The sequence below is a fragment of the Lampetra fluviatilis genome, chromosome 6 (assembly GCF_964198595.1).
Source record: "Lampetra fluviatilis chromosome 6, kcLamFluv1.1, whole genome shotgun sequence".
Taxonomy (NCBI): Eukaryota; Metazoa; Chordata; class Hyperoartia; order Petromyzontiformes; family Petromyzontidae; genus Lampetra; species Lampetra fluviatilis.
The window spans coordinates 1,859,190-1,870,720 of record NC_136280.1 but is presented as its reverse complement, the minus strand read 5'-3'; the positions used below and the strand labels follow the sequence as shown (position 1 = coordinate 1,870,720).

The 11,531-nt window shown below is 50.0% G+C and overlaps 2 protein-coding genes across 2 annotated transcripts; both read right to left on the bottom strand.

Annotated features, from left to right (window-relative positions):
* Positions 1-1,848: 1,848 nt before the first annotated feature.
* On the bottom strand, positions 1,849-5,109 carry LOC144932890 (C3a anaphylatoxin chemotactic receptor-like). Its single transcript, XM_078857279.1, has one exon. It carries the CDS (start codon positions 3,228-3,230, stop codon positions 2,013-2,015), a length of 1,218 nt encoding a protein of 405 aa, XP_078713405.1. The 5' UTR covers positions 3,231-5,109; the 3' UTR covers positions 1,849-2,012.
* A 590-nt stretch (positions 5,110-5,699) lies between these two features.
* Positions 5,700-9,727, bottom strand: LOC144932889 (C3a anaphylatoxin chemotactic receptor-like). Its single transcript, XM_078857278.1, has 2 exons — positions 9,574-9,727; positions 5,700-6,949 (listed from the first exon to the last, which is right to left on the bottom strand). The coding sequence occupies exon 2, from the start codon at positions 6,922-6,924 to the stop codon at positions 5,713-5,715; it is 1,212 nt and encodes a 403-aa protein (XP_078713404.1). The 5' UTR covers positions 6,925-6,949; positions 9,574-9,727; the 3' UTR covers positions 5,700-5,712.
* Between the last annotated feature and the right edge of the window lie 1,804 nt (positions 9,728-11,531).

Genomic DNA, 11,531 nt, shown 5'->3' with positions numbered 1-11,531 from the left:
TGTTGCCGCCTATGATTGTATGACGTGGGTGGAACGATCTTAGACTGCAAACATGTTCGCTATTTGTGGGGAACGTTGTCCATTTCTGGGTTTGTAAAAAAATAATGTGAGCGACCAAAACATGGCAAAAAATGGAGTCTCGTGAGCAACTTGTTATCGAAGCTGTCGGTGGAATATAAAATACATTTTCCATTCCTTCAACAGAGCTGATTTATATATATAAAAAAAATATTCAAGTTAGTTAGAACCAGTCAAGAGATAACGATGCGTACGTTTTTTTTTCGGTAGCGACAGAGCCTCGGTGTATTTCCCTGAACTTGCAGGGACAGCGGTAAATTCCCAACAGGGCATTCATTCTTGTGACCCTGTGACCTGGTGAGACATTGTCACCAAAGTGATCTGATGGAAGAGTGACCTGGGTCACAAGGTCAAGAGTAACCTAGGCCACCAAACGACACTTACCTGGGTCTCTTGCATTAACACATGGTTAAACATAATACACTTTGAAGCTTGAATTCATGTTGTTTTTTTTTATAAATACGTCGACCCCTTATGAGCTACATAATTGTCTCAAACTATCATATTTACAGTCCTAATAACAGCTAATCCACTGCTGGATGAAGGCATTCCCACACCATGACCACACTTCACAATGCTGGTCACTGTGGGTTGGTAGATTAGGGGAAGGGCGTGATGGTTAACCATGAACAGGAATCAAAAACAGATCATCGGATTCACGGAATATTGCAGAAATTAAGTAACTGACCAATACATGCGCTTTTGGAACCAATTATTGTTACAGTACAGACCGAATAGACGACTGCTGTATATTTGTATGGTGCATGTTCTTACTGTGGTCGCGTGGATTTTTCTCCGGGTCATCCAGTTTTTTCCCTCGGCATTTAGCATCATGCCTTTAGAGTTTTTGGATGCTATACATTTCCACATGATAAGCCACTTCGTCGGGTTATCATTCGTGGCCAGGTCGCTTCTGAAAAAGAGCTCTATAGCTCAGTGGGTCTTACCTGGTTAAAATAAAAACGATTGTTTAGTTTAGTAATTAGTGCAAACCTTGCACAGGGCTTCAACCTGATTGCTTCTCATCTGCAGGGTGTGACCTTCTAAAGGCAGATGCACAGCGATACGACAAACAACGTAGCTGTAGTAGCTACCCTCCTATGACTCTGTGTCCCCGCGGGCTGTCCAACACGAGTTTGAAACTTCGTTAATGATTACAAAAACTGACACCTTTATACAAGGCATCATGTTTGCAATAACCACAACACAAGCAGTCAACATGCAAACAAAAAGAAACATGCTTACCCTGAGCTCTCAATACTCTGATAGTGCGCTGTTTTTGAGTTGTACGCCTTTTGGCGTCATCTGGTCCAACACCAATGGAGACTAGGCTCTAAGAAAAGCTGTCTCGGGTGTGGACCAATCAACTTCAAGGACAGTGCATATCATTATCATTATCAGAGTTCATATTCTTAGGTTTTTTCGGAAACGTCACGTAGGTAAAACATCAAAATTAATAAAAATAAAATAAAACAAAAATCACGACGTTTCGGAGGCAACACAAGTCTCCGTCATCAGGTGGGACCGTCACAGCCCACCTGATGACGGAGACTTGTGTTGCCTCCGAAACGTCGTGATTTTTGTTTTATTTTATTTTTATTAATTTTGATGTTTTACCTACGTGACTTTATCGAAAAACCTAAGAATATGAATCCTTGCAGTCACGAAAGCTTCAAATCTAGAATTATCAGAGTTGTTTATTTTTGTTTGCATTTAGACTGCTTGTGTTGTGGTTATTGCAAACATGATGCCTTGTATAAAGGTGTCAGTTTTTGTACCAGTTGAAAGGGTAAAATCACTATATTCGTTAATGAGGTTTCAAAAATAAAATTATTTTAAAGGTACGGTCATTGCGACACTCAAGTGCCATCATAGCGATGTCACAACAATTTCGTAGAAGACGCCAGTTCTGTCCTCCTTAGCGGCCACCCATACTACACGTGCTCCTCCTGTGCCATCATGACTCGCGTCTCGTCATCGCCGCTGCCCTCCAAGTTACCGCTGGAATTACTGCCGACGACGTTAGTTCTGAGGTTAGCGCCTGCGCGCAACTGCATCGTGCGTCCCCTCCTGAGGTCCTGTCCAAAGTCGTCCTGCTCGAGTTCTCTGAACGCGTTCTCGATGGCAGCGACGAGCGAGCGCCTGACCTGCGTCTTGAGACGCGAGCCGCTGAACACGTAGAGGATCGGGTTGACGCAGCTGTTGATGACCATCAGGTTCTTGACAATGGGAAAAGCCGTTCCCGTCACTCGGACCATCTCGTGGTCTCTATGAACGTACGAGATGGCCCTTAGCAGTACCATGGAGTTGTACGGCGCCCAGCAGACGAAGAATGCCACCACCACGGCCACGATGATTCTGAGCGAGTTGCCGCGACGCGCCTTGTCTACGTGCCGCAGCCTCGCCCCGATGCGACAGTAGCAGAAGATCATGACGGCGTACGGAACGGCGAAGCTCAGCACGAATCGACTTATTTTCATGGCCGTGCCCCACCGCGCCTGCACGTCAAAGTCTTCGCCGTAGCTGTTGTAGCAGGCCACGAAGCCCTCGTTTGTCCATCGCGTTGTGCGGAAGATGAGAGGCGGCAGGCTCAGCAGCAGGGCGAGGAGCCACACGGCCAGGCAGAGCCACCGGGCCACGCGCAGGCGACGCAGGGGCAGCGAGGACACGGGGTGCAGCAGAGCGGCGTAGCGGTCGAGGCTGATGAGCGTCAAGAAGTAGACGCTGGCGTTCATGTTCACGACGAAGGCATACGTGTGAAGCTTGCACGCGGCCGTGCCCATCGCCCAGTGCGAGTCCATAGCGATGGGGGCAATGACCACGGGGATCTGCAGCACCAAGATGAAGTCGGCGATGGACAGGTGCAGAAAGAAGAGGGTCACCACCGTGCGCTTCATCTTGAAGCCCAGGATCCAGATGACCAAGAAGTTGCCGATGCTGCCCAGGACGAAGACGATGGTCAAGATGGTTATGGACGCGTGCGTGAAGCGGCGGCGGCCGAGGAACGTTGTCGGGGGACCGGTTGTGCTGTCGGACAGCCACGGGAGAATGGTCTTGGAGTAGTGCCAAGCGGTGGAGTTCCAAACAGGGGATAAGTTGGCAGAAGGTGTCGGGGAGAATGAAGAGCTGGGGAGATTGGTGGCCGTGGCCATTCTGACGGGAAGAACGATGATGTCGAAGTTCTGAATGAGATCATCACTATCATCATCATCATATTAATAAATCGTCATCATCACGCGCATCACTTTTGTCAACCTACTGCTGTATGTGGGCCTTCCCTTACTGTATGGATCATGAGGTCAGTTGACCATACTTCACCACGCTGATTAGTGCAGGTTGGTGATTGAGCTGAGTTGTCAACGTCCTCTGTCACCCACCGCGTGTCCCTCACAGCTCTATGAAGATCTGCACTGTGCATGGCGGTTTAACCAAACTAACTCACTAGTTTTTTTTTCAGAAGCGACCTGGCCACAAATGATAGCTCAACGAAGTTGGCTTATCATGTGAACATTTATAGCAGCCAAATACGATTCTAAATGTGGAGAAAAAAACCGGAGGACCCGGAGAAAAATCCACGCGACCACGGGGAGAGAGAGTGAGACACCGCATACTTCAAATATCCAGCAGCAGGCGTAAGGGTCGGGATTGCACCCACGCCCTCCTGTATACCAGGCGAGGTAGTTGACATTTCCTCGCCACTGTGGCGCCCCTGATGAGCTACTGTTTTTGTGTGTTAGTTTGTTGTCCATCCCCCACCTCCGATTAGCACGTACGGTGCGAGAGAAGTTCAAGATACAGACTTTGCTCAAACGTACCTGTCCGTCGATTTTCACCCTTCTCCTCTCTGCCTCTCAGTCTGGTAGAGAGTCTCAGGTCACGCCTCTGCTGCTCTTACTTCCCCTCTCTTTCTCACAAGAGCCCTCCTTTCTCCCCCCCCCGCCCCCCACCATGCTTCCTCTATCTCAACGTCCATTATCTTCATCAACCCATCTGCCGTCAATACCGCAACTTCTCCCTGCGAGTATTGGTTGTGACAAATCCGGTGAAGTTGCAAGATTCACGGCTTACGCAAACAGCCACAATCACATTTAATACTCATGTTGAGGATGATGGCGTTGATACTTCAACTGCAACTTAGATGCATTCATAAAACATATGCTCAGCTATTGCAATAGACTCAATGCAAATATCGCAAAGGACTCGTATGCGTAGCAGGGGATAAAATGGTGAGATCAGATTAAGTATGCGTGTGAGTGAAATTAATTATGGGATTGCGGAACCATGATGGACAATGTCCTGGGGTGTGCTGACCACCATCCAGCAATTGATAGAACATGGCAGATGATGATCATAATGCCGCACCTCCGATGAGCACGGCTGGCTACGTACGGTGCGAGAGAAGTTCAACATACACAGACATACCGTGAAAAAAGAGCTGCATAGCTAATCGGATTCCTCCAGGACATATACATATTCAGATTCTGACATGCATGATTGATAAATAATAACGAGTCATGATGATGGCGACGATCAAAGTGATGTTTGATGAAACTCACGAATAATGATGATCCAGCGTTTGGCTTTTGCTCGAAAGTCACAGGGCGGCTTCTCAACAATAACAACAATCCCCTGGAATTTGTCAACGATCTCAGCTCACAGCGCGTCATAATTTGGTGTCGCTGAGACAACAACGGGGTAATCTCTCAACGGGGTGGTTGTAAGATCTGCGGGGCCGGCTTGCAGTGGGATCACGGCTCTGTCATTCGGGATCTCTCCGTTCACGTAACGTCGAGAGATAGAGAGCGCGCCTCGTGTACGGCTGGAGTTGGAGTCGATGGCGGATCGGTTCGTGTGCAAGGGTGAGAAAGCCTCCTCGCCGCGTCGCACATCGTCAAGAAGATGCGATGGCGTGCGTTGCGGTGGGGTGGTTCGGATAGCATTTACATTTATTCTAATGACCAATTTATTGGCTATCGGGACACAAATCCTCGAGCCCGATTGTTGACTAATCGGTGCTTAAACCTCATTTAGTCTCATCAGCAGGTTGCAGCCTCCTCTGGGCAGATGTAACCCACGAACCACTCATTGCACCCCCCCCCCCCCACTTATTGCACCCCCCCCCCACTCATTGCACCCCCCACTCATTGCACCCCCCCCCACTTATTGCACCCCCCCCCCACTCATTGCACCTCCCCCACTCAATGCACCCCCCCCACTCATTGCACTCCCCCCCACTCATTGCCCCCCCCACTCAATGCACCCCCCCCCCCCACTCATTGCACCCCCCCCCCCACTCATTGCCCCCCACTCAATGCACCCCCCCCACTCATTGCACCCCCCCCCCCCACTTATTGCACCCCCCCCCCCACTCATTGCACCCCCCCCCCCCCCCACTCATTGCACCCTCCCCCACTCATTGCACCCCCCCACTCATTGCACCCCCTCCCCACTCATTGCACCCCCCCCCCCACTCATTGCACCCCCCCACTCATTGCACCCCCCCCCCCACTCATTGCACCCCCCCCCACTCAATACACCCCCCCCCCCACTCAATACACATCCCCCCCCCACTCATTGCACCCCCCATTCATTGCACCCCCCCATTCATTGCGTGTCGCGTCCCCGTGGCCACCCCTACACCTGCGCCTCCTGCACCAGGGCAACGGTCGCCACGTGACCGTGGCTGCCCTCCAGGTTGCCACTGGTGTTGCTGCTGAGGTTGCTGCTGAGGTTGGTGACATCCCGCGACTGCGCCTTGGATCCGCTCCCGCTGTCCTGCCCCGAATCCAACGGCTCGTGGTCTCTGAACGCGTTCTCGATGGCAGCGACGAGCGAGCGCCTGAACTGGGTTTTGAGATGCGAGCCGCTGAACACGTAGAGGATCGGGTTGATGCAGCTGTTGAAGTACACTAGACCCGCCACCACAGGATAGGCTTTTTGTGACGTCTCAAACATCTCATCATCGTCCTGAACGTAGGAGGCGGCCTCCAGCAGTCCGATGGCGTGGTACGGCGCCCAGCAGATGAAGAAGACCACGACCACGGACACGATGATTCTGAGCGAGTTGCCGCGACGCGTCTTGTCTACGTGCCGCAGCCTCGCCCCGATGCGACAGTAGCAGAAGATCATGACGGCGTAAGGAATGGCGAAGCCCAGGACAAACCGACAGATGTTCACGGCCGTGATGTTCCACGTCTGCTCTTCGAAGCTTTCACCGTAGCCATTGTAGCAGAATATGACGCCGCTGTCCTCAATCGTCGTGCGGAAGATGAGAGACGGGAGACTCAGCAGCAGGGCGAGGAGCCACACGGCCAGGCAGAGCCACCGGGCCAAGCGCAGGCGACGCAGGGGCAGCGAGGACACGGGGTGCAGCAGAGCGGCGTAGCGGTCGACGCTGATGAGCGTCAAGAAGTAGACGCTGGCGTTCATGTTCACGAAGTTACCGAACGAGATCATCTTGCACATGGCCATTCCCATCGCCCAGTGCCCGTTCATGGCCCCGTGGGCAACGACCACGGGGATCTGCATCACTAAGATGAAGTCGGCGATGGACAGGTGCAGGAAGAAGAGGGTCACCACCGTGCGCTTCATCTTGAAGCCCAGGATCCAGATGACCAAGAAGTTGCCGACGCTGCCCAGGACGAAGACGATGGTGAAGACGATTATGGACGCGTACTTTACGGTGTCGTTGGAGGTGTTTGGGGCCTCGTCGTCCGTGATGTTGGTGAGCCATGCCAGAGTGGTTTGGGAGGACACCCAAGTGGTGGTGTTCCACACAGGGGCCTCGTTGGACTGCGCTGTTGGATAGGAGGAGGAGCTGGGGAGGTGGGGGGTGATGGTGGACATTGTGATTGGAAGTGCGATGTGCGCTCTGCGGGAGATAATCATAAAAAAATATGATCAGAAAGATGTAACGCTTTGTCATTAGACCTCTTTTGCCAGTACCAAAGTATAATAATAGGGGTTTTCCCCTTTTTTCTGGCAACAAAACTGAAACCTTTTTACAAGGATTCATGTCTGCATTAGCCACAATACTTGCAGTCAAAATGCAAACAAAAAACATACTCTGATAATATATGCATTGTCCTTGAAACTGATTGGTCCACACCAAGGGACGGTTTTCTTTTGAGCCTCGACCCAATTGGTGCTCGACCAGAGGACGCCAAAAGGCCTACAGCTCAAAGACAATGCAAACCCTATTATTATACTTTGGTACTGGCAAAGGAGGTCTTATGATGTAGATGCTCACCCCGAGCCCTCATTACTTTGATAGTGCATTGCCTTTGAGCTGTACGCCTTTTGGCGTCCTCTGGTCGAGCACCAATTGGGTCGAGGCTCAAAAGAAAGCTGTCTCTGGTGTGGACCAATCAGTTGCAAGGACAATGCATATATTATCATAGTATGTTTTTTGTTTGCAATTTGACTGCAAATATTGTGCAAGTATTGTGCAGACATGAGTTTTGTTGCCAGACAAAAAGGGGAAACCCCCTATTGTTATGTAACGCTTTGGTTTGAGAAACACGCGTTTGGCTGCAATAGATTTCCACGTGAAAAGCCACTTCGTTGAGCAATCATTTGTGGCTAGGTCGCTTCTGAAACAGATCTATATAGCTCGGTGGGCCTTATCTGATAAAATAAAATAATAATTTGTTTAGTTTGTTTGGGAGAAGGTTTCGGGGGGGCTGCCACTGCGTGATGGTTAGCACACCGCAACCTCTCTGTTCACCAACGAGTATAAATCGACACACCACAGTTGGTCGACTGGTAGGCTAGCGCATGGTGGAGTAAAGTGTGGGTATGCCCACCTCATTCCGAGGCGTATGATTAGCGCCGAAGAGCGGAGGAAAAAAACAACCCCTCTCTCTAACCTCTTCTCGTCAAGGCCCCCGTCCGCCAGCAGCGTCGTGAGCAAGCTGTTGCGGGGCTGCGCCTAGCTCAGCGCGTGAAAACCATGGACCACTTCCCCCCCCCCCCCCACATTTCCATGAGAACGTCTTGGCTGTACACCGGTGGTGTGCGGCAACAAAAATTAAAATGTTCGCAACAATTATCTACGTCTTATCCTGCGATTCGTAACCGCGGTCATAAAATCCTGTTGGGTGGTGGTGGCAAGTCTCAGTAGACTGAATAAACCCTCGAATCGCGTCAAACTTGGCGACGGAGAGACAATTGAAGGCTGATAAACAGATTTGCTGATTCAAATTTGGATTTTGCACTGTTTTTAAGAGGACCCGTTGTGGTGTTATGCAGCACCGGTGTACCGCCAACACGTCCATTCATAGTGCGTACAAAACATCTTACGCATATACATACGAGGTTTTTTTTTTGCTTAAAAAATGACTTCAAGCGAATATATAAATATGTACTCTATTATGAAAGTCACGATTTTGGTTAACGAATTAATCGAACAATCCAAAGCAGATCATTCCGCTCGCGATACGTGCGGAGAAATATTCGCTGGAGAGATCGACCGCCGCTGTGTTTGGCGAGGTCATTCGTTTCGCTACGAACGCCGTCACCCGGCGACGGCCCATCATCAGTGGCGAAGTGACATCCGAACCAATCCTGGCCTCCAACCCACACCACTGGAGCACGTTCGAGCAATCCCCCAAACTGGCACGGCGTGTTTCGATTTAAAGCTTTCGTGACTGCAGGGATTAATCTTCTTGGTTCTTTCGGTAAAGTCACGTAGAAGGGAAATAATAAAATAATAAAAATAAAACATAATAAAATAATTCTCACGACGTTTCGGCCACAACGCAAGCAGCCGTCCTCAGGACGGCGTCTTTCCGACCGACCTGTTCTTCACCTGAGGACGGCTGCTTGCGTTGTGGCCGAAACGTCGTGAGCATTATTTTATAATGTTTTATTTTTATTATTTAATTATTTCCCTTCTACGTTACTTTACCGAAAGAACCAAGAAGATGGCACGGCGTGATTAGAGACGTCCATCCAGAAGTTAAAGTAAGGGCTGTGGTTGTCCCACCTGATGACGATTGCTGGTGTTGCGATCGTAACGTCGTGATCTATTATTTTTCCACCCACGTGACTTTACCGAAAGAACCAAAGAGTATGGATTCCTGCAGTCACGAAAGCTTCACATCAAGATTAAGGGCTGTAAATGATTGGTATGCAGGGTGCACGCCTTACACCTTTCCGATCTCGTCAAGGGACAAAAACCATCACGCGTACTCCGGCCATCCTCTCAGCAGCAGCAGCGGCGGCTTTTGGCGATGGCCATCGAACAAAGACGGCGATCAGCGCATCGCGCGGCGCTTTCAGATGCGCTACTGTGGCCCTCTGAAACGATCTTCCTTCCGATATTAGGATGCCACTAAGAGCTAGGCACTTTTAAATCGACAAAATTGGCGAACTCGTTTCTTTGAAACTTTTTTTTTTGCGTTTTGTTTGTTGTCCCTTCCCCAGCACCTCCGATTAATCACAGTTGGCTACGTACGGTGGTAAAGAAGTTCAACATGCATACTTTGCACTTACCCGTGCGCGGTGTGCGTCCTTTCTTTAAATCCTTGCCGGCGTCTCGCTCCGCATCAAACTCGCTCGCTCGCTCTCTCGCTCACACTCGACGAGGGGTTCCTTCCCCTGTCGTCTACTACTCGTCCCCCCTCCTCCAGCCGTGGGTTTTATCGCAACGGAGTCGGTTTCTCCTTGGGCCAATCTACTGCCTCTTGTTACAACAGCGGATGTCTTTCCGTGGCGTGATTGCGGTTACGCGAGACCGAGCACGCCGGAGGTGACACCGGCGGTCGTAACAATGACGCCAATGATGATGTTGCAATAAAAGATAATCATTATATATTTTTAAATGTCTCATAACAACATTGTTTATTGTTACGAATATAGAAGCCGTTGCTCGGCAACGGAAAATAAGGAGAACGATTGTCAATTTCAAACTCATCTCACAATACCCCTATTATCGGAGCGCTCAAAGTAATCTCTTGTTATGTAATAATACAAGTGCAAGAAAATATATATGTAGTTTTTTTAATATCCTCTAAGTGCAACGAATATTTCTGGCGGAAGAATTACATCCATTCGATTAGCACCTCCGATTAGCACGTTTGGCTAGGGTACGGTGCGAAAGAAGTTCCACACACACGCGTAAAAGCATCAATACGGAGCACACATTGAAAGGTTAGATGGCTTTTAAATGAACCGCGGTCAGTCTTCTGTACACTCCCACCTCTTTAGTGTAGCTATCCATCAGACATATCTCTCTCAAACGTCTTCCACCGTTTCGTTGGCAATGGCCCACAGCGGCCACTCGCAACAGTTGTTATTGTCGGGGTGGTGAGGAGCCCAGCCAGCCATCAGCCAGGACACTCGAGGCATATATTTAAAATGATCAATGAAGCTTCAAACGTTGCGGTAAAAATCCTGAGAAGTGCAGTCCTGGGCGTGGTACAGCAAGATGAGAGCTCTTTATTTAGGATAGTTTCATTTTTTTTTGTAATTCATGTTTTAAGCGTTTGTTTCCTAGCGCACTCAAGAATGACACAAGGACAACCTTTTCCCCATCTCTCTCTCTCTATGCGGCCACTTTTGTCATTTTGATGACGGATATTATGATAATGCCGATGATGAACCCGAGTGGGTTGGCTCAAAGGTCAAAGTGCTCGGTTGCAGAAACCAGAGAGGGCTGTGAGTCGATAGCCCAGGCTAAGGTAGGCGCGGTCCATCATCCTACACGGGTGGCAACCCTTGATGTTGTAGCTCATGGAGGGGTCCGAATTGTCAGACGAAGAAAACGAGGACAAATTGGAATTCTTGGGTCATAAGGATGACAGAATGTGATGTTGCTATTGCAGCGTCTTCCAAGCGTGGAGATGAATTGTGATCCAGTTAAATAGCTTGTCTAATATGAGGTCTATTTAAAATTAAATATGTGGCATGGAGCTCATATCCTGGAGATGTAATGATGATATACGTTAATCTGCCAACCTGGGATGGATTGTTGCATCAAAGGATCATGAAATTTCGATGGTGACGCTGTGGGTTGGTGTTGTATCGATGCGGCGGTGGATAGAACATGGCTGATGATGACGATGGTGATGACTGACGGTGACTGTCGAACCATCATTCTTCAAATGTTGATGATGATGATGCTGATGATGCTGATGAAAACATTCCTGCGGAGGGAGCTGGTAGGAACGTTGGGTTGCTCGGTCAATGGGCAGGGTCAACGGCGGCGTGGTGTATTCCGCAAATATGCCCGACTGTGAGGGCGAGCACAAGCCGGCGTGAGTAGGTTAAACGTTGAGTTTTATAAGGGCACCACGGGGTGACCAGCCCCTCCCGTCTACACCCAGCTCCACCCCTCCCACCCCCCACCCAGCCCCTCCCCACCCAGCCCCTCCCCACCCTCCCCACCCAGCCCCTCCCCTCCCCACCCAGCCCCTCCCCACCCAGCTCCACCCAACCCACCCAGCCCCTCC

Coding starts and splice junctions, on each gene's coding strand:
- LOC144932889 (XM_078857278.1), bottom strand. CDS start 6,924: ATGTCCACCATCACCCCCCACCTCCCCAGCTCCTCCTCCTATCCAACA.
- LOC144932890 (XM_078857279.1), bottom strand. CDS start 3,230: ATGGCCACGGCCACCAATCTCCCCAGCTCTTCATTCTCCCCGACACCT.